Source organism: Danio rerio, chromosome 22, assembly GCF_049306965.1.
Source record: "Danio rerio strain Tuebingen ecotype United States chromosome 22, GRCz12tu, whole genome shotgun sequence".
Taxonomy (NCBI): Eukaryota; Metazoa; Chordata; class Actinopteri; order Cypriniformes; family Danionidae; genus Danio; species Danio rerio.
Window position 1 is genome coordinate 9,584,445 of NC_133197.1, and position 21,411 is coordinate 9,605,855.

Here is a 21,411-nt window from a genome sequence, read left to right on the forward strand (position 1 = left end):
AATGACATTCTTTTTTATAAACTCGACGGCTAAATTAGACTTACTTTTTTGACCATAAAGATTCAAGTTATTTAACACCTTATAAGTGCTGTAGAGAGCAAAGTAAGCAAAAGAAAGCAATAGTTTGCTCTAGTAGGCTAGTACGCTCGCGCATTGCGTCGTGTTCAGTGTACACTAGTGTACAGCCTTTACATCAAGTCGGACGTAATCATCAGGCTTTAACTTTGCTATCAAAGATCGAGCAAATGAATCTGCGCTTTGGAACCTCACCGTCACCGATGTAACTTTTCGCTCGCGCTCTTTTGTTTAATGTGGATTTTTTTTCAGAGGATGTTTGTTGAGCGGTTTAGGAGACTCATTGACAACGGATTCTTCTTTTGTTTGTGTTTGTTGATCGCAAATGGTATGTGGTCCTCATTTTTGTCTGTTAGCGTTGTTTAAATAACTGCTCTACTTAAATCTCTGGGCATGTTTTTGTTTTATTTGTTTTTTAGTATTCAGAATACTGGAACGTTAAACTGTCTCTCTTTACATGAGATAATTAGTGGATCTACCTTATAAATATTCAGTTTGTTAAAAAAATACTTTGTTAAACAGACAAAATAAATATCCTATTATTTTTCCCCAGGTGTGTTTGGTGCTGATACAGATGAAGTAAAGTCAGTATCTGTGATGGAGGGCGACTCTGTCCTTCTGAATACAGATGTTACTGATGTAAAAAGAGATTATCAGATACTGTGGATGTTTGGACCTCATGAGAGTCGGATAGCTGAAATCTATAAGCAGAACATAGATTTTTATGACAGTAATGGGACATATGGAGACAGACTGAAGATGGACAATAAAACTGGATCTCTGACCATCACAAAAATTAGAATTGTACACTCTGGACTGTATAAACTAAACATCATCAGCAGTGGAGGATCTTCATACCTGAGATTCAGTGTTGCTGTCTATGGTGAGTTAATGCCCGTGGTGGTGACTAGAAACTTTAGAAATATCAGAATGCAAAGCAATAGGTTTAAAATTAGTTATAATGTTAGAGCAGGATTGTAACCCCACATTTAAAGTATATGCATATCAATATGCAAGTACAACAATTGTGTTTTCACTCTTTTTTGTAAGTCGTCCACAACAAAACAATTGTTTGATAACCTGCTTGTTCGAGAAACTGTCTTATTATAGAGATTAAAATTAATTGCATTTAAATAATGTGCATTTTTCTAGCTCGTCTGCCCACTCCTCTCATCACAGAGAAATCTACATCAGTTCAAAATCCTTCATCATCATCATCATCAGTCCCCAAATGTGTGCTAAACTGTTCTGTGTTGAACGTGAGCAATGCGAGTCTCTCCTGGTACAAAGGAAACAGTTTATTCTCCAGCATTGAAGTGTCTGATCTTAACAACAGCATTTATCTGCACCTGGAGTGTCTGGATGATTCGTACAGCTGCGTTGTGGCTTATTCATTCACCAACCAGACTACACACCTCAACAACACGCAACACTGTCAGACATGTTCAGGTATCACAGGGTCTCATAACCTCCATTTGTGTTTAGTGAAATAAAAATGTGAGTATTTCATCTTCCTTCTTTATCTTCAGGGGCTGTTCAGCGCTCACACATAATACTGCCGAGTGCTTTTGCTGTATTTCTGGCATTGGTGTGTGCTGTATTACTGTGCTGTCACCGCAGAAAATGTAAACAAATGGGAAAAGGCAAGTTTTTTAAATTAAGCTAAATTAAGAAATCTCAGTATTACTTAAAAATACCTTATGTACATTCATCGGCCACTTTATTAGGTACACCTGTCCAACTGCGCACGTTAAACCAAATTTCTAATCAGCCAATCACATGCCAGCAACTGAATGCATTTAGGGATGTAGACATGGTCAAACGATCTGCTACAGTTTAAACCGAGCATCAGAATGGGGAAGAAAGGTGATTTAAGTGACTTTAAATGTGGCATGGTTGTTGGTGCCAGACGGGCTGGTCTGAGTATTTCAGAAACTGCTGATCTACTAAGATTTTTACACACAACCATCTCCAGGGTTTACAGAGAATGATCCGAAAAAGAGAAAATATCCAGTGAGTGGCAGTTCTGTGGGCGCAAATGCCTTGTTGATGCCAGAGGTCAGAGGAGAATGGTCAGACTGGTTTCAGCTAATACAAAGGCAATAGTAAAACAAATAACCACTCGTTACAATCAAGGTATGCAGAAGAGCATCTCTAAACACACAACATGGTAACCCTTGAGTCGAATGGGCTACAGCAGCTGCCACTCCTGTCAGCTAAAAACAGGAAACAGTCTCACCAAAATTGGACAATACAAGAACGTTGCCTGGTCTGATAAGTCTTAATTTCTTCTAATACATTCGGATGGTAGGGTCAGAACTTGGTGTCAACAACATGAAAGCATGGATCCATCCTACATTATATCAACAGTTCTGGCTGGTGGTTGTGTAATGGTGTGGGGGATATTTTCTTGGCACACTTTGGGCCAATTTGTAATAAGTGAGCATCTTGTCAACGCCACAGCCTACCTGAATATTGTTGCTGACCATGTTCATCCCTTTATGACCACAGTGTACCCATCTTCTGATGGCTACTTCCAGCAGAATAACACGCCATGTCATAAAGCGTGAATTATCTCAGACTTGTTTCTTGAACATGACAATGAGTTCACCATACTCAAATGGCCTCCACAGTCACCAGATCTAAATCCAATAGAGCACCTTTGGGATGTGGTGGAACGGATGTATATTGTATAAAAATTTATACAATTTTTTAAAATACGTTTTCTTATCAATTCAGCCAATATTCAAGAGGAAGAGATGGATTATGCTGAACCAATATTCTGTACACAACGTCTTCAGAATACGGTAAGATTGTATTATTGTAAAAATTGTGTCCATATTCCAGGATGATAATGTGTATCACGGCCATAAATGAGGCTGGTGTCGTGATCTCGATCTTTTCGAGTGCGCATTACCTTGGGCAACCTAAAAAATGCCAATTTTGTTTAATTTGAACATTTAGAATCTAAAACTTATGAACAGTTGTGTAGTTTTATTGGTGATTCCAAATATGTAATGTAATCGTAAGCTTGATAAACAGTTTTGGAGAATTTGATGTTTTGCCATTTAGACTGAATGCCGAGCATACTGGCCGAAAGGCATTTCAAAGATGGCCGCCGAGTGAAATGACTAGCCTTAAAAGGACTTTGACTGTTCTAAGCAAATAATATTCTAAGTGTACTGTTCACACAGAATGCATTATTCCTTTCAAATGCACTACTTTTCTATTGTTTTTCAATGTAACGATACACTTGACGGATGTGTGTTACTGTTATGCTCATATCTTGTGTATGTTAAAGACGTGAGCACCACGTTTGATGCAATGTCAAGTTAAAACACTTTTCTCATGCAGCACTGCTTTCAAATGCAGCAACAGAGCATTTAAAAGAACTCAAACGCGGGGCAACTGTTCACAGGTTTCTGTTTAAAAGTGTTCGGTGGCTGTGTCCAGACACCCTCATAAGTTATGCTGCACTTTTTTTCAAATCATTCCAAAGCAAAGCGTCTCATGTTTTTAGAAGCAAAGACGCATTCAGTGTGAATGAGGCTGTTAAAGAAACACTCACAGGCTAAAATAGCCTTATTTCACCATGGTGCAACAGGCACAATAATATTAAAAAACTTGAAAATCAAAAACTTCCATGTATTCTGGATTAAATAGATATGGTTCAGGATCTGCACTAAAGTAGGTTCCGAATCATCTCACAAAATGGTTGCAAGTCATGTTGCCAGAGTAAGGAGGTGGTCACGTTGTATATATAGAGGCTAGCCAATTTTAAGGCTCAGCTCTAGCTGCAGTCTTAGTACTGCAGCAATATTGCTTGATTATTATGCCAGAATAAGAGTATAGTTCCATATTTGCCTAGAAAATAGCAACTTTTCATTTTCAGTCAGAGAAGAGTTGAATCGCCTAATGTCTCCTCATTTGTAAGTCATTTGGGACAAAAGTGTCTGCTAAATGTAAATGTATGCTAAGCTAAACTAAAAGTACTCCTACCTAGACCTTGGAGCTGAATGCATTCACAAATGGTTAAACTAAACTGTTTATCTATATGGAAGCTATGAAGTGCGGTTTATTCATAAACTAATTTCGAGAGGATCACGTGCTTATAATCAACACGGCTGGCTCCTTGTTAGCTCCGTAATCAGCCCTATTAGATGATTACAGAAGCATTATAAATAACCTGAGTTTTTCACTCCAGTTATCTTCATCTTGAAACTCCCCCCCTTTCCACCCCTACATCCTCCCACTTTTTTCTGATGGGGCGACACGGTGGCCCAGTGGCTAGCACTGTTGCCTCACAGCAGGAACACCGCCAGTCCTACCCATCGGGCCGGTTGGTGTTTCTGTGTGGAGTTTACATGTTCTCCCCGTGTTCGCATGGGTTTTCCCCAGGTTCCCCGGTTTCCTCCCACCGTCCAAAAACATAACCATAGCCAATCGACTAAAACAAATTATCACCCATTACAACCTTAGTTTACACTTCTCACGGTGACAAGCAGGGGAGTTCTCAAGACCTACCTGACCTCGAACTCCCCTCTCGGCCTTCTAACGGGAGGGAGGCCCGGGCTCGAGGATATTACGGGACAGCATGCCAAATACGCTTTATTGATTATCAGCTAAGTGTGAACTCTTGAAATGGGCAAAAAGAGTGTAGCATTTCTTTTAAACACAGGAAAACTCACCATTGAAATGGTTAAGGAACCAAAATGGTTCTTTTATGACACCACTGTAAAAAATCCCCTTTTGAAAAGTATCTTTATGTGTGTAATCCTGCGGTTGTGGTTACAGTCATACTGACACCAAAGAGAAAGTTCAGTTTAAATAAAGGCTGCTTTTGATCAAACAAGGACGCTTTGAGTGCTCAAACTTTAAACTTCCTTTCTTTTTTTTGAGAGATTTGTGAGTGCATGATTCAGTTTTTCTATTTACTTAAATGTGTAAATGTATGTATGTATTCTGTTTTCATAATCATTTGAGTAAATATTACTGAATAATATGCAATTGTTTACCTGTTTAAATTTGTGTACAGTATAATTTGTCTAGATTAGTTATATGAAAGAGCTGCTGTAGCTTTGTCTACCATATAAGTGGCTAGAACTAACATTGTAAGCCTTTAAGTTAGGAAGTATTTTGTATTATTATTTGATGTGTTATGTTTTTGCTTCTAGACTTTAAAAATTTGATTCTTTTTAACAAAACCCAGCACAGAAATAGCTAATTAAAGGCTTGCAGATTTTAACCCTGCTCATAAAATGTCCTAATGTCTGTTTATGAATTAGCTTGTATCTAATTAATGCTTATGACCCTTGTGTTTTCTTGCAGGACGTCATTACGGAAGATCACACAGTGTACTCAAGTATCAGGACATGAGTTGAGGATCCAGGATCTGTTCATATTTACTGTTATTATCATAAATCAACACTGCCACGTTTTTTACTGTATGTTTAATATTTTCTACTTATGTTAAAGTCAAGGTTTACTTCCAGAACAGTGAGTAATATTTAACTCCTGTTTCACAGAGCCAGTATTTTTATACAGAAGATATCAGTATTAAAGAATCGGAAGTTCTTGCTTAGTACTTGCACTGTTCATTTCTGTTTTTATAGATCGCATTATTTATAGGTTTTATTTTTGCTTGATTTGTCTGTTTTTAAATACATTTTGTACTGCTGTAAAGCAAGGTTCCATTATTATAAATACTTCTTGGTGTTTTAATGAGTCAAACAGACCGAACATTGTTCTGTGTTCCTGTTTATCACTTCTCCTCCCTCATCCTGTTTATAAAAAGCACTGTGAGATAATGACTGGTTTCCTGGTGGTGACTGTTACAGTATCCCTTGAGCTACAATCTCTTAATGTACGTTTAATGATAGGCAATTTTAAGAAATGTAGTTTCTTGATTCCAGAGAGTGCCGAAATATGCTGTGAGCTCCAGTGGGATTTAGATGAGCAGTTTACATGGGTTAAAGTTGAAAAAAAATAAGCCATATTCCTTTAATCAACACTTTATTTAAATAGCTGAGACCAACCGAATTTAGATATTTTAAACCACTTTAATATCACCAGTTTGTGTATTTTGAAAGCTAAAATAAGTAGCCTATGTTACCTTAAAAATGTATATATATGTATATATATATATATATATATATATATATATATATATATATATATATGCAAAAATATTTTTGTTTTTATGCCATCATAGAGTCAAAAACTTGCATAACTCAAACTGCTCAGTCAGAAAATTAAACACACTTCACGTATACATTCGGACATTCCATTTAAACGTGTGTAGAAAAAAAAAATCCCCAAACCCTTAAATTTAGTATTATAGATGTTGTGTTCACGAGTACATGAAATAGAAATTTTACATATGAAACAAGACTCCTTATTCCTTGTTTTGAGACCTAACCAAGCTCAAATTAAGAAATTTTTTTAAAAGGACAGCAACTTTATTGAAAGAAACCAACATTTGACGGAAATCATCGTGAATAATCAACGAGTTTACTTAGGCCTAATTGCTAAACCTCTTCTTACCGCAGCTGTTGGTTGAAAAATGTTAAGAAAGGTAAAATATCGCCCCCTACTGGTGCTGAAGTGATTCTCTTGCAATAATGTCGGCAGTGTCTGGATTAAAAAAGGTATTTACGGTAAATTATAATGCACTGAGAGCAGGTAATATGGTCAGTAGGCTACATAAACAACGCTTGTTAAATGGGAAATCGGAGGAATAAAGATTACATTTTTGAAGAACAGCAAAAAAAAAAAAAAAAAAAAAAAAAAATATATATATATATATATATATATATATATATATATATATATATATATATATATATATATATATATATATACAGTTGTTACATTAAGTAATGAATTCACCATTTTCTCAGAAAACATAACAACTCCAGAATCACACAAAGATTCTTGACTTGATTCTTTGTTGTTTGACTCCTAGAGTCAAATGCAATGGTTTCAGATCAACTCTAGGTGCCTTGATATGCTGACAGTAAAGTTGCTTATCGTTGGTAATTTAGTGGTATGAATACATTTGAAATTCTTGGTAAGTAGTACACTATTAAGCCTGAAGCACACTTCACAAACTCTTTGTGATGGTCGGTGTACTGTGTGTGAGGCAAATCTGGCATTATAGTCAAATTTGGCATGCAGGTCACACTAGGTATTGCATGCTTAAGGTAAAGCTGAACATCTGTATGCATAATGACACTCTTCTGTGGATCCTCACCTGATGCATCTCTTCTTCACAAAAACTATGATATACAGCATTTAATGTCTTTGATTTGACCAAAGTCTGGCAGTGAAAATTCATCAACACTGTGAGGAGGAAGCAGAGGAGAAAAAACATCATTTTTCCTCGAAACAAAATTCTTAATATTTACAGCACCATATATTTTGAAAAACTAACTTTTGAGACTAACATTTAATAAATCCCTGTGATCTGTGATATTAACTACTGATTCTACATTCGTTTCCACATATATTTTCCTAGAAAATATTTTAAACAATTCCATGCTGTGACTCCTACTGAGAAACACAAACTAATGAGTGAAGGCTTGGCTGAGCACAAAGAGCAAATTAATTTAAATAAATGAATGTGCTTAGAGGTATACGCAAACTGTGTGACATGAACTACTACTGGGTGTTGAGAAACAGTATACTCTCACTCAGCCCTATTGAACTTTTTCCTTCAAACAAAAAAGTACTTAATTTGAAGAATATCAGATTAAGTGTGCAGTTTTTAGTGAAAGTAAAAAGAGTCCAGAAGAGCGAGAGACATGTGCTGCTGTGTGTTTTCTACAACTATTTCAGACTGTAATGATTCACTGCTGAAGCCATTAAGGGCGCACTCACACTATGCTATCCGAACCGTGCGCAGGCCTGTTTCCCAATAAGTTTAATAGTGTGATTGCTCTGAATTGGGCTCAATTGCGGTTCAGTTGGCCAGCCCTGGCCCAGTTGGAAGAGGTGTGCCAGAGCGCGGTACGCTTGTAGTGTGAGTGTAAAGCACGCCTGAGCCCGAAACTGAAGACGTGACGTCACGTTTAGGGTACTGTTTATATGGATTTATTAATCATTCTTAACTTTCAATGAACGCAAACTGTCATAGATTATTAAAATGCGCAAATCGAGGACAATTGCACTGGTATGGTTCAAGGTAGAGGTCTGCATTCCTGCGGCTGTGTGCGGGAGCTGCGGGACCCGACCAGATTTATTGCGGCGCGGATAAATGTCCGAATAATGCACGGGAGCAGCCGGTAACTGGTGTAATTTTGGACAGGAGTGAATGGTCTTACAATTTCGCTCCTGACTCCCGAGCGAGCAAGCACGCGTATGTATGTGTGTGAATGAGAGAGCGAGATGCTGTGTTTAGCTTGTTTGTTGCTGTCTATGTGTGTGTTCTACCCGAACGGGCACGGCGGGTAGAAAAAGAGGTGGATCGGGCAGCAGGACAACAAATGCTGAATATAAGCGGGAGTGGTTGGGTTCGGACTAAAACCTGGCGGGAGCAGGATTCAAAATTTAGTCCAGCGCAGATCTCTAGTTCAAGGCAACTGTACCTAATGTGAGTCCGCCCTAATGCTTTTGCTGGATAAAGCTCTGACTTGCAGCTTTTCTGCTCTTTCTCTTCAACTACCGCAGACACACTGCACACTTTGTGCTCAGACAAACCCTTTGTTTAAATAAAACATAATAATTTTCAACACAGTCTGTGTTGTTTACTGACCTCAGTTCACAGTTTGAGTCTCGTACCACATCACTGAGCTCCTGCTTTGAGTCTCCAATGTGATTTTCCCTCAGATAAAGCACTTTTAGAAACTGCAGAGCTTTTGTGTTCGTCAAACACTGAGTTAAAGAAGAAACATCTGTGATGCCACAGTCGTTTAGTCTAAAAAAAGGCAAACAGACAGAGAGGAAGAAATCATGGTTATCAGAGGTTTAATGCAGGAGTGTCAAACTAATTTCTGGACTCTCAGCCCTGCAGAGTTTATGCCTTCACACAGGGCCAGCGCGTCCATAGAGGCAACCCAGGCAGCTGCTTGGTGCAGAAGTATAAATCAGCTTTAATAATAGGGGGCATCACTCCTGCGACACTCCCCTCCCCGGTCCTCGCTGTCATACGCGCAATCATCTCTTGGTTTGAGGGCGGCATGATTACGTTAGACTAGGGCGCCAGTTCAGCTTGCTCCTGTCCTGCCTCCACGTAAGCTGGTTTTTCCAGCCTGACCAGCTAAGACCAGGCTGGAAGTGGCCAAAATCTCAAGCCAACCAGCTAAGGCTGATTAAAGTTGGATTTTTCAGCAGGGATGTCAGAAACTGAACGTTATTCATCTCAAACCGATTTTATAACTGGGATATTCTAAAATAACATTGTGGGGTTTTTTTTGTAACATATTAACAAATATTAATTATGTGTAGCATGTTGTTAAAGCCGGCGTCAGGGTGGCGCAGAGAGTAGCATGATCGCCTCACAGCAAGAAGGTCGCTAGTAGGAGCCTCAGCTGGGTCAGTTGGCATTTCAGTGTGGAGTTTGCATGAACTCCCCGTGATTGCGTGGGTTTCCTCCGGGTGCTCCTGTTTCCCCCACAGTACGAAGACATGCGGTATAGGTGAATTGGGTAAGCTAAGTTGTCTGTAGTGCATGTGTGTGAATTAGAGTGTATGGATGTTTCCCAGTGATGGGTTGCAGCTAAAAGGGCATCTGCTGCGTAAAACTTATGCTGGATAAGTTAGCGGTTTATTCAGCTGTAACGATCCCAGATTAATAAAGGGACTAAGCCGAAAAAAAAAAGAATGAATGTTTAGAATTGTCCACCATATAAGTGCATAGGAATCAGAAGTAGGATGTGTGTTTGGATATTGGGCATGGTGGATGATCACACTTTGTCGTTTTGGTTGATTTATTCTTTTGCTGGAAATTAGACCCACATTTAGAAATATTTGCACTTAATGAACAAAATTATGTAACTGTAGGGTCCAGCCAGTTGGTCCAATGACGGTATCCAATGGTGGATGAAGGTTCACTGCATGTTCGGTCTTTCCAGTGCACAATGTTGATTTATATTAAACTTAACTCATATCTGACTCCAATTTTAGTATGAGATGGTTTAGAATATTAATATGTTCATCCTCGTTTTATCTGACTCCCATTATAAAACATTGATAAGATTATTTTGTTTCCTTTCACATTATTTTAGATTATGATTGAATATTCTTTTGATTTGTTATTATACCTTATTTTCATTTACTCAGATTCCGATAGCATCTCGAGTCTTGCACCGGCCGGGTATACAATCTCTTACTACAAGCTTGTCAGTCTTGGTCATTAAACAGAGGCGATTAACCACTCTCCTAAAAAGGCAGAACACTACTTACTCAATTTAGGAGATTTTTATGTGGTCCCCATGGATCTGTTATTTACTTAATCAAGACAAAGTATTTTAATAATAATCGCGCAGGATTATACTATTGTAGATGAAGGCCTAAATATCCACATTTAAAGTAGTTTCAACAATATTTTGTTGTTCTAAATAGTTGGCCTTTTACAGTCCAAGTATACATGAATAAATGCCAATTTGTTAGTCGGATCTCTAACAACATTGAATAGCGTGCCACGCTGCTCCGTCTAACATGTTTTAGTCCGTTACTAACCTGTACAGTGGCTTGTAGTGCTATGGACAACAACATTTATCAGTGATAATAACACGAACTCTGTTTGAATCATTCAAAACATAACAATTTATTAGTCAGGTAAATGTATTATGCCAATTCAATCAGTCAATTTATAAACGATCAATACAAAACATCAAATTATCAAAGATAACTCCAAGATGAAAAAGATGCATTCCTGACTTTGAAATATACATAACATGGGGCAGACCCCATGTTATGGGCTGATCTGGTTAGGCAGAATCGCCCTGAGTCCTTCTTAGGCCTTACCTTAAATAATCCAAGAATTCCCTCAAGGAAGGGGGTGTGAATGTATAACAAAAGGCATTCACACTTAGTGTCACACCCCTCACAGTGGATCAAAAGATGCCTGAAGTTATATATTTATTGTTCTGATTATGTCTATTTCTAAGAGAATGAGACCATTGTACCAATCGCACTGAGACATTTCAAATGATATCAAACATGATAGTTAAAGTCAGTTTGGTTAATTCTAGAACATTCAAACATTGAAATGACCATATGTGTGAGTTGGGGGGATGAAGCAGACTCAGATGCAAATGCAGCAGGAACTGGTTTTTCCCGCATTCCCCTTGCTGAGTTGTGAAGTTACCAGTCTCTGTTTTCAGCTCATGATTTGAATTGTCAAAGATATCAGAATATTTGCAATATTTCAATTCTTACAGTAACTAAATATGGAATGGGTGTCTTGAATGGAGTGGAGTTCATAAAAAAAAAACAGCCAACGTTTCCTGAATCCATGGCCGAGCTGACTGTCTCTTACACCTGTGATCCCATCCACAAAACCATCCTCATAGCAGGCGTCTCAAGACAAAGACTCACAACTCTGAAGGTGTTCATGATCCCATTTAAGAATAAGCCATAAAATACCCCCATAGCCTTGTTAAGGTTAAAGCAGTAGGTGAATGTTTCTTACCTCAGTGTCTCCAGTTTGCAGTCTGAATTGTTCAGTACGTCACATAAGAGATTCACTCCAGTGTTTCTAATTTGATTCTTACTTATGTCCAGTTCTCTCAGGTGTGATGGGTTTGATTTCAGAGCTGAAGTCAGGATCTCGCACTGTTCCTCTGTGATACTGCAATGAGACAGACTGAAGACAGAAAGAGAAAAGACAATGAGTGGAATTTGTGTGAAGGTCACGTGTGAGTAAAACACATGATTGTTGAACAAATCAAATCATAAAAATACAACATGAATGAACAAACCAAAAGAGCAGTATTTGAGTTATAATCCAAGTCTGGAGTTGTTCTTAAGTTATAAATGAGTGAAATTACATGTATATTCAGTTGAAGTTTGAATTATTATTGCCCTTTTTTTGTTCTTAATTTCTGTTTAAGGTAAATAAGATTTTTTTCAGCACATTTCTAAAAATAATAGTTTTAATAATTCATTTCTAATAACTGATTTATTTAATCTTTGCCATGATAACAGAATATTTGACTAGATATTTTTCAAGACACTTCTATACAGCTTAAAGTGAAATTTTAAGGATTAACTAGGTTAATTAGGTTAACTAGGCAGGTTAGGGTAATTAGTCAAGTTATTGTATAACAATGGTTTGTTCTGTAGACTAATCGAAAACAATATAGCTAAAATATTTTTTACCTTAAAATGGTTCTTAAAAAATTTAAAACTGCTTTTATTCTAGCCGAAATAAAAAAAAAAATAAGACTTTCTCTAGAAGATAAAATATTGTCAGACATACTCTGAAAATTTCCTTGCTCTGTTAAACATCATCTGGGCAATATAAAAAAAAAACAGAAAATTCAAAGGGGGGCTAATAATTCTGATTTCAACTGTATATATTCATTCATCTTCTTTTTTTGGCTTAGTCTCATTATTAATCAGTGATTGCCACAGTGGATCACACAAATCGGATCATACAGCACTCATACAAAAGACAAAGACAGACAAGAACAGGATAAAAGTGCTTAACCCGAGAAAACTTGGGCCGAGCACAACATACAAGACAAGACAGCACTAGTGTCTGGACCAAAATAAGAATTGACAAGACCAAAGTGGCAGAATCCTGATACACACTACATGGTGATAAATCCTTAAAAGCAAACTAAACACTTCTGTCCATCGCTGGAAATTCATTAGTTGTCCAGTATAAATGAAACAATGTCAGAATAATGTTTTTTTGCTAATTTTTAGACTGTTCTCATGTTTGTTCTTGATTAGTTCTTGAATAGTTGTCAGATTTCAGCATATAATAAATTTAAGAAAGTAATTAATGCTGTGGCTTGATTCCTGTTGCCTGAGAATAAATAAACATTAATAATCTCTCAGTATCTGCTGTACAGTATAATAATACTAACTGTAGTTTCTCCAGCTTGAACTGTGGCTTCATCAGTAAATCACTGAGGTTTTTCACTCCAGAGTCTCCCAGATTATTCTCACTGAGGCTCAGTTCTCTCAGGTGTGATGGGTTTGATTTCAGAGCTGAAGCCAGGATCACACACTGTTCCTCTGTAATACTGCATTTACACAGCCTGAAGACAGAATGAGAAAAGACAATGACTACATGATAAGTTAATGTGCGAGTTAAAACAAAATTTTCACTGAGTACTTATGGTCTTATTTAATTTTAAATTAATTACTGAAAAAGCATTATTACTATTATAACCCATTTGATTTTATTTTTATAGTTGTATTTAATTGATCACACGACATGCAGATCTCATGAGAAATCCTGAAAACCTGACTAAACACTTCCTTCCATCACAGGAAATTCACCAGTTGTCCAGTATATACAGTGCATCCGGAAAGTATTCATAGCGTTTCACTTTTCCCACATTTTTTATGTTACAGCTTTATTCCAAAATGGATTAAATTCATTTATTTCCTCAAAATTCTACACACAATACCCCATAGTGACAATGTGAAAAAAAAAAATTTAATTGTTGCAAATGTAGAAAAATAAAAAATCTGAAAAATCACATGTACATCAGTATTCACAGTCTTTGCCATGAATCTCTAAATTGAGCTCAGGTACATTCTGTTTCAACTGATCATTCTTGAGATGTTTCAGCAGCTTAATTGGAGTTCACCTGTGGTAAATTCAGTTGATTGTACATGATTTGAAAAGGCACCTGTCTATATAAGGTCCCAGGATTGACAGTGCATGTCAAAGCACAAACCAAGCATGAAGACAAAGGAACTGCCTGTAGACCTCCGAGACAGGATTGTCTCGGGGCACAAGGCTGGGGACTCCTTTTCTTTTCTGATGCTCTGAAAGTTTCAATAAGCACAGTGGCCTCCATCATCCGTAAGTGGAAGATGTTTGGAACCACCAGGACTCCTCTTAGAGTTGGCCAGCCATCTAAGCTGAGTGATCGGGAAAGAAGGGCCTTAGTCAGGGAGGTGATCAATAACCCAATGGTCACTCTCTCTGAGCTCCAGCGTTCTTTTGTGGAGAGAGGAGAAGCTTACAGAAGAACAACCATCTATACAGCAATCCACCAGTCAGCCCTGTATGGTAGAGTGGACAGACAGAAGCCACTTCCCACCTGGAATTTGCCAAAAGGCATCTGAAGGACTCTCAGACCACAAGAAACAAAATTCTCTGTTGCTGCCAAAGGTGCATCAACAAAGTATTGAGCAAAGCCTGTGAATATCTACCTACATGTGATTTTTCAGGTTTTTATTATGTTAAATTTGCAACAATTTCAAAAACTCTTTTTTCACATTGTCATGATGTGGTATTGTGTGTAGAATCTTGAGGAAATAAATAAACTTAATCCATTTTGGAAAAAGGCTGTAACATAAAAAAGTGAATAAAGTGAAGTGGTTTGAATACTTTCCGGATGCACTGGAGACAAACCACTGTCAGAATAATCCTGTTTGCTAATTTTCAAGCCTGTTCTCATGTTTGCTCTTGATTAGCCATTGAATAGTTGTCAGATTTCAGCATTTGAATAATTTTAAGAAAGTTTATTAATGCTTTCACTTGATTCCTGTTGTCTGAGAATAAATAAACATCAATAATCTCAAAGTATCTGCTGTACAGAATAATGATGCTAACCATAGTTTTTCCATCTTTAAGTGTGGCTTCATCAGTAAATCACTTAGAGTTTTCACTCCAGAGTCTCCTAGATTATTCAGACTGAGGTTCAGATCTCTCAGGTGTGATGGGTTTGATTTCAGAGCTGAAGTCAGGATCACACACTGTTCCTCTGTAATACTGCATTTACAAAGTCTGAAGATAGAAAGCGAAAAGACAATGACTGAGATACATGTTGATATGTCAGTTAAAACAATTTGATCACTGAGTACTTATGGATTTATTTCATTTTAAACTAAAGTAGGTACTGAAAAAGTTAATGAAAATTCACCATTTGTTCAGTATGAATGAAACACTGTCAAAATAATCTTTACAGCTCAGTTTTCTAGTATGTTCTCACAAATCCTATTTAGCAGTGAATGGTTTGGTCAGATTTCAGCATTTGAAAAATTTTATAGTAAGAAATTTTATTAATGCTGTGGCTTGATTCCTGTTGTCTGAATATAATCTTAATTCTAACAGTATCTGCTGTACATTATGATATTTATGATACTGTAGGGATGATACTAACTGTAGTTTCTCCAGCTTGGATTGTGGATTCATCAGTAAATCACTGAGGTTTTTCATTCCAGAGTCGCCAGGTATATTCTGACTGAGGTTCAGTTCTCTCAGGTGTGATGGGTTTGATTTCAGAGCTGAAGTCAGGATCTCACACCGTTCCTCTGTAATACTGCAATAACACAAACTGAAGACAGGAAGGACAATGACTGAGATTCATGTTAAGTTCATGTGAGAGTTAAATGCATAATTATTGGACAAAGTATCCAAGAAAGCAGAAAAATCATAAAAACATACACTCAACAAAAAAAAACAAAAAAAATTATTATATATAAAATATAAAACGGTGTAGTTTTTGCAATCATTATTGATGAGCTGAGCTCAAAACTTCATTCATTTTCTTTTCGGCTTATTCCCTTTATTAATCTGGGGTCACCAAAGCAAAATGAACCACCAACTTATAAAGCACAATTTTTACGCAGCCACAACTCTTTAAGCCCGGTTTAAACTTCTGCGTCAAATGATCAATGTGACTCACGGCAAATGCAACGAGCGTAGCCGTGCATTTATATTTCTGCGTGCTGTTTTGGTTGCTCTGCAATAACACTTGGTGTTTTGTTTGTTCTAAACGCTTGTGCACGTGCAACAACTTTAACCATGAGGTAATTACAAAACAAACACAGCGGATGCCCTTCCAGCTGCAACCCATCACTAGGAAACACACTCATTCACACTCATACACTACGAACAATTTAGCTTACCCAATTCACCTGTACCGCATATCTTTGGACTTGTGGGGAAAACCGGAGCACCCGGAAGAAACACATTTACAAAATGAAAAACATATACTAAATATTATTATTCCTGCATACAGTTCAAACACTAAATCTCGGGAAAAATCATCAAAATCTGCCTAAAAATCATTTTAATACTCGACCAGTGTGAATGTAACTCTGTCAAAATAATCACTATCTAATAATGCCTGTCTAACAATACTCTTTTCAAGAGTTCACACTTAGCTCACGATTAATACGTAGCTTGTTTGGCATGCTGTCCCGGGAAAGAGACCTTAGCTCAAGGGATCCTCGAGCCCAGGGCTCCCCCCCTTTTGCAGGGCGAGTGGAGATTGAACTCAGGTCTATCTCAAACTCCCTCGCTGCTGAGGCCAAGGCGAACTTCCAAGACATTATAAAAAAGGTTTAGGCTTATTTTATCTATAATATAGAGCACATTTGGATGGTGGGAGGACACCGGGGAACCCGGGTAAAACCCACGCGGACACGGGGAGAACATGCAAACTCCACACAGAAATACCAGATGGCTCAGCGAGGACCCAACACCATTGGTATTCTTGCTGTGAGGCAACAGTGCTAGTCACTGGGCCACCGTGCCGCCCATTCTGGATAAAGGAGGAAGAAGGGGAGGAGGGGGGTTTCTTCCAGACGAAGATAGTTGTAGAAAGGAAATGCGGATATATATAGTGATTTGGGATCCTTTAATTGGAGGATCATAATTAGCTAACGTGGAGCAGCTGGGTCAATCATGAGCACATGCTCCTCTCGAAATTAGTTTAAAATTAAACTTCACTTATCATCATTTCATAGTGTGGAAGTTTCAGATTCCAGCATTTGAAATAATTTTATAGCAAGAAAGTTGATGCATTTTGTGACTCTAATCATGTCTTTTTAAAATAAAACTTTAATCTCTCAGTATCTGCTGTGCAGTATAATGATACTAACCATAGTTTCTCCAGCTTTAATTGTGGCTCGATTAGGAAATCACTGAGGATTTTCACTCCAGACTCTCCCGGTCCATTCCACATCAGGATCAGTTCTCTCAGGTGTGATGGGTTTAATTTCAGAGCTGAAGTTAGGCTCTCCCACTGATCATCTGTAAAACTGCATCCACCCAGACTGAAGACAGAAAAAGACAATTATCAGATCCGTGCAGATCCACTTATTTGCAAGTTTTCCTAATAAATAAACACTGATAACAGTGACATACAGGTGCAGGTAACATACACTGTCCATTTAAATATACTACAGACCCTGTAACAATACAAAGGCTGAAATTGAAAATCAATTAACATACATTACAGGAAATGTTCATGCTCATGAAAGTAGAAAACTGTAAATGGTATAGTAAAAACATGCTTACATGATAACTGTAAGTAATTTAATTGTAATGTGAACAGGATGCTAACGAGGCATTCTAATGCAGTTTTATTAAGAATGGTCAGGCATGCAACAGTCACAATCAGGAGCAAAGAGATCTGATTGTCATAGTCGAATACACAGGTGATAGGTAGGGATGGCTGACGTGAAACTGACGTTTCGACACAGTGTCGAAATCCTGAAGTGCAAGTGTTTCGAAACACTGCACAAAAGCATGTCCTGAAGAACAAGATCATGTGACTACGATGATTCGAAACACACGTCATGTGACTAAAGCGATTCAATGCATCGATAATTTCAGAAGCGTTTCGAGACCTGGCAAATCTGCATTTGATTGTCAGGTTTAAAATACAACTCTGACTCAAGTAGCCTTGTGGACCATGTGTGTGCACAGAGTAACTGTACTGCAAATGGCTTTTGGGTTTGAGTCCCGACCTGTACAAATTAGAGCTGCACAATTAATCGTTAAAAGATCGCAATCTCAATTCGACCCCCTAGACCACAGGTGTCAAACTCAGTTCCAAAAGGGCCGCAGCTCTGCACAGTTTAGTTCCAACCCTAATTAAACACACCTGATCACTCACTCACTAATTGAGTCCTTCAGGCTTGTTTGAAACCTACAGGTAAGTGTGTTGGAGCAGGGTTGGAACTAAACTGTGCAGGGCTTCGGCCCTCCAGGAATTGAGTTTGACACACCTGCCCTAGACGATCTTAATCAAGCATTTATATGATTCTGCCAATCATTTTTTCAAGTTCAGGAGAGAAGAAAAAGCGGCTGCATGAGTCTTTTCATTGTTTCACACACGTTGCTCAGTGACACTGACACCTTCAAATGATGTTGAATGAGACACATACTGTATTTATAAGGTATAATTCACCTCAAAATGCAATTTTTGTATTCATATAATGCTGTATTCGCGGCCGGGAAATCATGTGACATGTCACATGAGCTGCTGACCGTGAGCTGTTATCGCTCTCCTTAATGATAGGCGCACGCGCGTCTACTTTAGTGAACAGAACCTGCAAATGTTGCGAGTAACAGGTAATACAGATGTAAATAATATTCAGTTTGTGTCACAGAGTGATCGTTTGGGAGCTGCGCGCGAAGTATGAACAAGCACTTAGCAGTCAAAATGAAACCGAAAGTGTGCACGTCATTTAAATGATCTTTTCACATTTTAGAGTTATGATTATGACAAGCATTTGATATGTTTTTCTTTCATAGTGAACTCACAGTTGTGCGTGAAAATAAATGTTTACAATGTCAGTATACCGACTCTAGCCTATATAATGTTGAATATAATCTGATAATGGCAAATTACCATTGAATAAAATTGTCTAATATGACAGATTGCAAGCATATATCTCAAACATAATAATTCAACATCATAATTATTATAAGTAGAATAGAATTATATATAGAGACCAGCAGACCTACACACACTATTATTTTCGATGTTGTGCCATATGTTTGTTTTTACCATACCTTTATTTTACATCCACAGAATCGTGAGAAAAATCGTGACCTTTATTTTAAGCAAAAAAAAAATTGCGATTCTTATTTTAGCCAGAATCGTGCATCTCTAGTACAAATAATGAGTAAAAAATGCATTTTATTAATGTTACTGTTTTATGGTGTAGTTTAGATAGGATACATCCAGGGCCGGCGTGTCCATAGAGGCAACCTAGGCGGCTGCCTAGGGTGGCAGTATAGAAAGGGCGGCGTCCGCGACACCTCCCTTACCACCCGCGTCCTTAGTTATGTTTGCGACACCTCCCTCACCACCCACGTCCTTTATATATTTGCGCATAGACGACAGAATAGAGAGGGCGGCGTCAGCGACACCTCCATCAGCACCCGTGTGTCCTCATAGGGCGGCACAATTGAGGTCCGCGACACCTGCACGTCCTCATATATATCCGCGCATAGGGCGGCAGAATAAAAAGCGCAGTGTCTGCGACACCTCCCTCCCTCAGCACCCGAATCAGCTTGCTCTGGCCCTGGATACATCTGCAGATACCCCAACGACATAGCATATTTTGTAACACTGTATAACAAAAAATAATATTTTACAGTACTGTGATGATTCGGTTTAGAGTGGTAGATGGTAATAAAATACAATAAATGGGAAATATAATGAATAATATAAATAATTCTCGTTAACTTCCGGCCGCAATCGCATCTGATCTAGCAACAACCCTGTTTTATGACCAAAACAAGACATAGTTATTCACAAATGTGTTCATTCTGATGTCAGACCAATGTTAAAACAAAACATGTTACAAGAACAGAGCATTTAAAACCCAACATCTATAGCTGCATCACCCTGGGTTCGAACCCATCATCTCAGTATGCTAGTCAGGAGCTCTCACCGCTCCACTAAATCACTTGAAGCTTCAACTCGACAAGAGGTTAATATCTTAATTTGCTTAACTGTTTCTTTGCTGAGGCTGTTCTAGTGCAATACATAAAGAATAACCACTAGGTGTCACTGTAGAGACAGGTTTCAAAACGTTTCGAAGCTTCAACACATTCGCTTTGACTGTTTCAGTGTTTATGAAGCCTCACTTTGCCCACCACTAGCGATAGGTCAGTACAGGCAGGCAGCAGACAACATAAACCTACAAACAATTCGAGGGTCAAAAACACAGCAAAGCAAGACAAACAAACGCGTGGTAATGTTCACAAACTGTTTACAAGACTCAGCACTGATGTGTGTGAGAGTGCTCTCTTTATAGTCCGGGTAATGAATGAATGATGAGCTTCAGCTGTGTCTGTGTGAATGTGTGTGTAATCAATAAAATGAGGAACCAGTGTGACTGAGCGCTGCATGACAGGATTTGTAGTCTGTATAATGGCAAATTTGTAGTTCTTTATTGTATTAGAAATTTGAGCTGATTTCATTTTGTAGGTGTTTCGGTGCCTGTGCCTTTAATGCAAATGAGCTGCTTCTCCCTCCCCACCATTCTCACGTTAAAATCTTTTGTAACTGAACTTTAATTCAACTATTAATTATTTCAGTAACCTTTAAATACTGACAAACATGACTTGCTTGGTAACTTTTTAAAGCTTGACGTCAACTGAAAATTGTTTTATTTGCCTTGCAATACTTAAAAATAAACTGTTTAACTGACTATAATCAGCTACAGTACAGCACAATTAAAACAGCACTTTTAACATGTTGACTGCTGTAAGATACTCACATAAGCATGTTGACTCTACAGTGTTTATCCTGCAGTAGAGCAGCGAGGTGATTCACTTGTGTGTCTTCTATTTCATATATAAATGGATGGTTACGCGTGGATCGGAAATCATTCAGATTCAGTGTTTTTAGGAGTAATGGGTTTTTACCCACAACCCCATTCACAAACTGACAGGATTCTTCTGCAGAAGGACTTAAAAACCTAAAGACAGGGAAAATCAAGCAGGAGTCAGTTAAGTGCTGAAGGTTACAAAACAGACTGATTAAATAAACTTCATTACAGTTCTAATGATTCACCCTTGCATTGGCTCCCTATTAAATACTGTATACATTTTTAAATGTTATTGACTACCTAGAAAGTCCTGAACGGCTTAGCTCCCCAGTATTTGAGGGAGCTCCTGGTGTATTATAGCCCAACACGTCCTTTATGCTCGTTTAATTCTGGAAAATTTATTATTCCCAGAATATCAAAACCAACTTTAGGCAGTAGATCTTTCTCACGTCTAGCACCTTAACTCTGGAATAGCCTACCTAGCAAAGTTCTGGAAGCAGACACAGTCTATCAGTTTGAAAACTAGATTAACGTCTGCATAATTTAGTGCAGCCAGAGCCGGCAACACTTCCCAAAAGACATTATAATTTGAACCGCATCTGCGCTTATGTTAGTCTGTTTTTTATT

At 38.0% G+C, this 21,411-nt stretch overlaps 2 protein-coding genes across 4 annotated transcripts in view; one reads left to right on the top strand and one right to left on the bottom strand.

Annotated features, from left to right (window-relative positions):
- The first annotated feature begins 145 nt into the window (after positions 1-145).
- On the top strand, positions 146-5,882 carry zgc:171686. 2 transcript variants are annotated; one of them, NM_001111153.2, is made up of 6 exons: positions 146-403; positions 629-958; positions 1,228-1,524; positions 1,605-1,718; positions 2,815-2,882; positions 5,404-5,882. In NM_001111153.2, exons 1-6 carry the CDS (start codon positions 310-312, stop codon positions 5,449-5,451), a joined length of 951 nt encoding a protein of 316 aa, NP_001104623.2. In that variant the 5' UTR covers positions 146-309; the 3' UTR covers positions 5,452-5,882. The 2 variants fall into 2 exon arrangements, with proteins under 2 accessions (NP_001104623.2, XP_073792623.1); XM_073936522.1 differs by lacking the exons at positions 1,228-1,524; positions 1,605-1,718; positions 2,815-2,882 and having other exon boundaries at positions 172-403.
- A 1,087-nt stretch (positions 5,883-6,969) lies between these two features.
- The window catches only part of nlrc7 (NLR family CARD domain containing 7), a 28,761-nt gene continuing 14,319 nt past the window's right edge, over positions 6,970-21,411 (bottom strand). The window contains exons 11-18 of one of the 2 annotated variants that reach the window (XM_021469561.3): positions 20,734-20,934; positions 17,095-17,268; positions 15,369-15,542; positions 14,819-14,992; positions 13,113-13,286; positions 11,708-11,881; positions 8,828-8,989; positions 6,970-7,416 (exon numbers count right to left, since the gene is read on the bottom strand). In XM_021469561.3, coding sequence (XP_021325236.1) covers positions 7,353-7,416; positions 8,828-8,989; positions 11,708-11,881; positions 13,113-13,286; positions 14,819-14,992; positions 15,369-15,542; positions 17,095-17,268; positions 20,734-20,934 — 1,297 coding nt within the window. In that variant the 3' untranslated portion in view covers positions 6,970-7,352. Of the gene's footprint in view, positions 7,417-8,827; positions 8,990-10,815; positions 11,882-13,112; positions 13,287-14,818; positions 14,993-15,368; positions 15,543-17,094; positions 17,269-20,733; positions 20,935-21,411 lie in introns of those variants that run through there. The other variant, XR_012397745.1, reaches the window with a different exon arrangement.

Bases quoted from the DNA above. Each gene is read 5' to 3' on its own strand.
- zgc:171686 (NM_001111153.2), top strand. From the start codon at position 310: ATGTGGATTTTTTTTCAGAGGATGTTTGTTGAGCGGTTTAGGAGACTC. The intron at 404-628 runs GTATGTGGTCCT...ATTTTTCCCCAG, and splicing joins GTGTTTGTTGATCGCAAATG to GTGTGTTTGGTGCTGATACA. The intron at 1,719-2,814 runs GCAAGTTTTTTA...TTATCAATTCAG, and splicing joins ATGTAAACAAATGGGAAAAG to CCAATATTCAAGAGGAAGAG.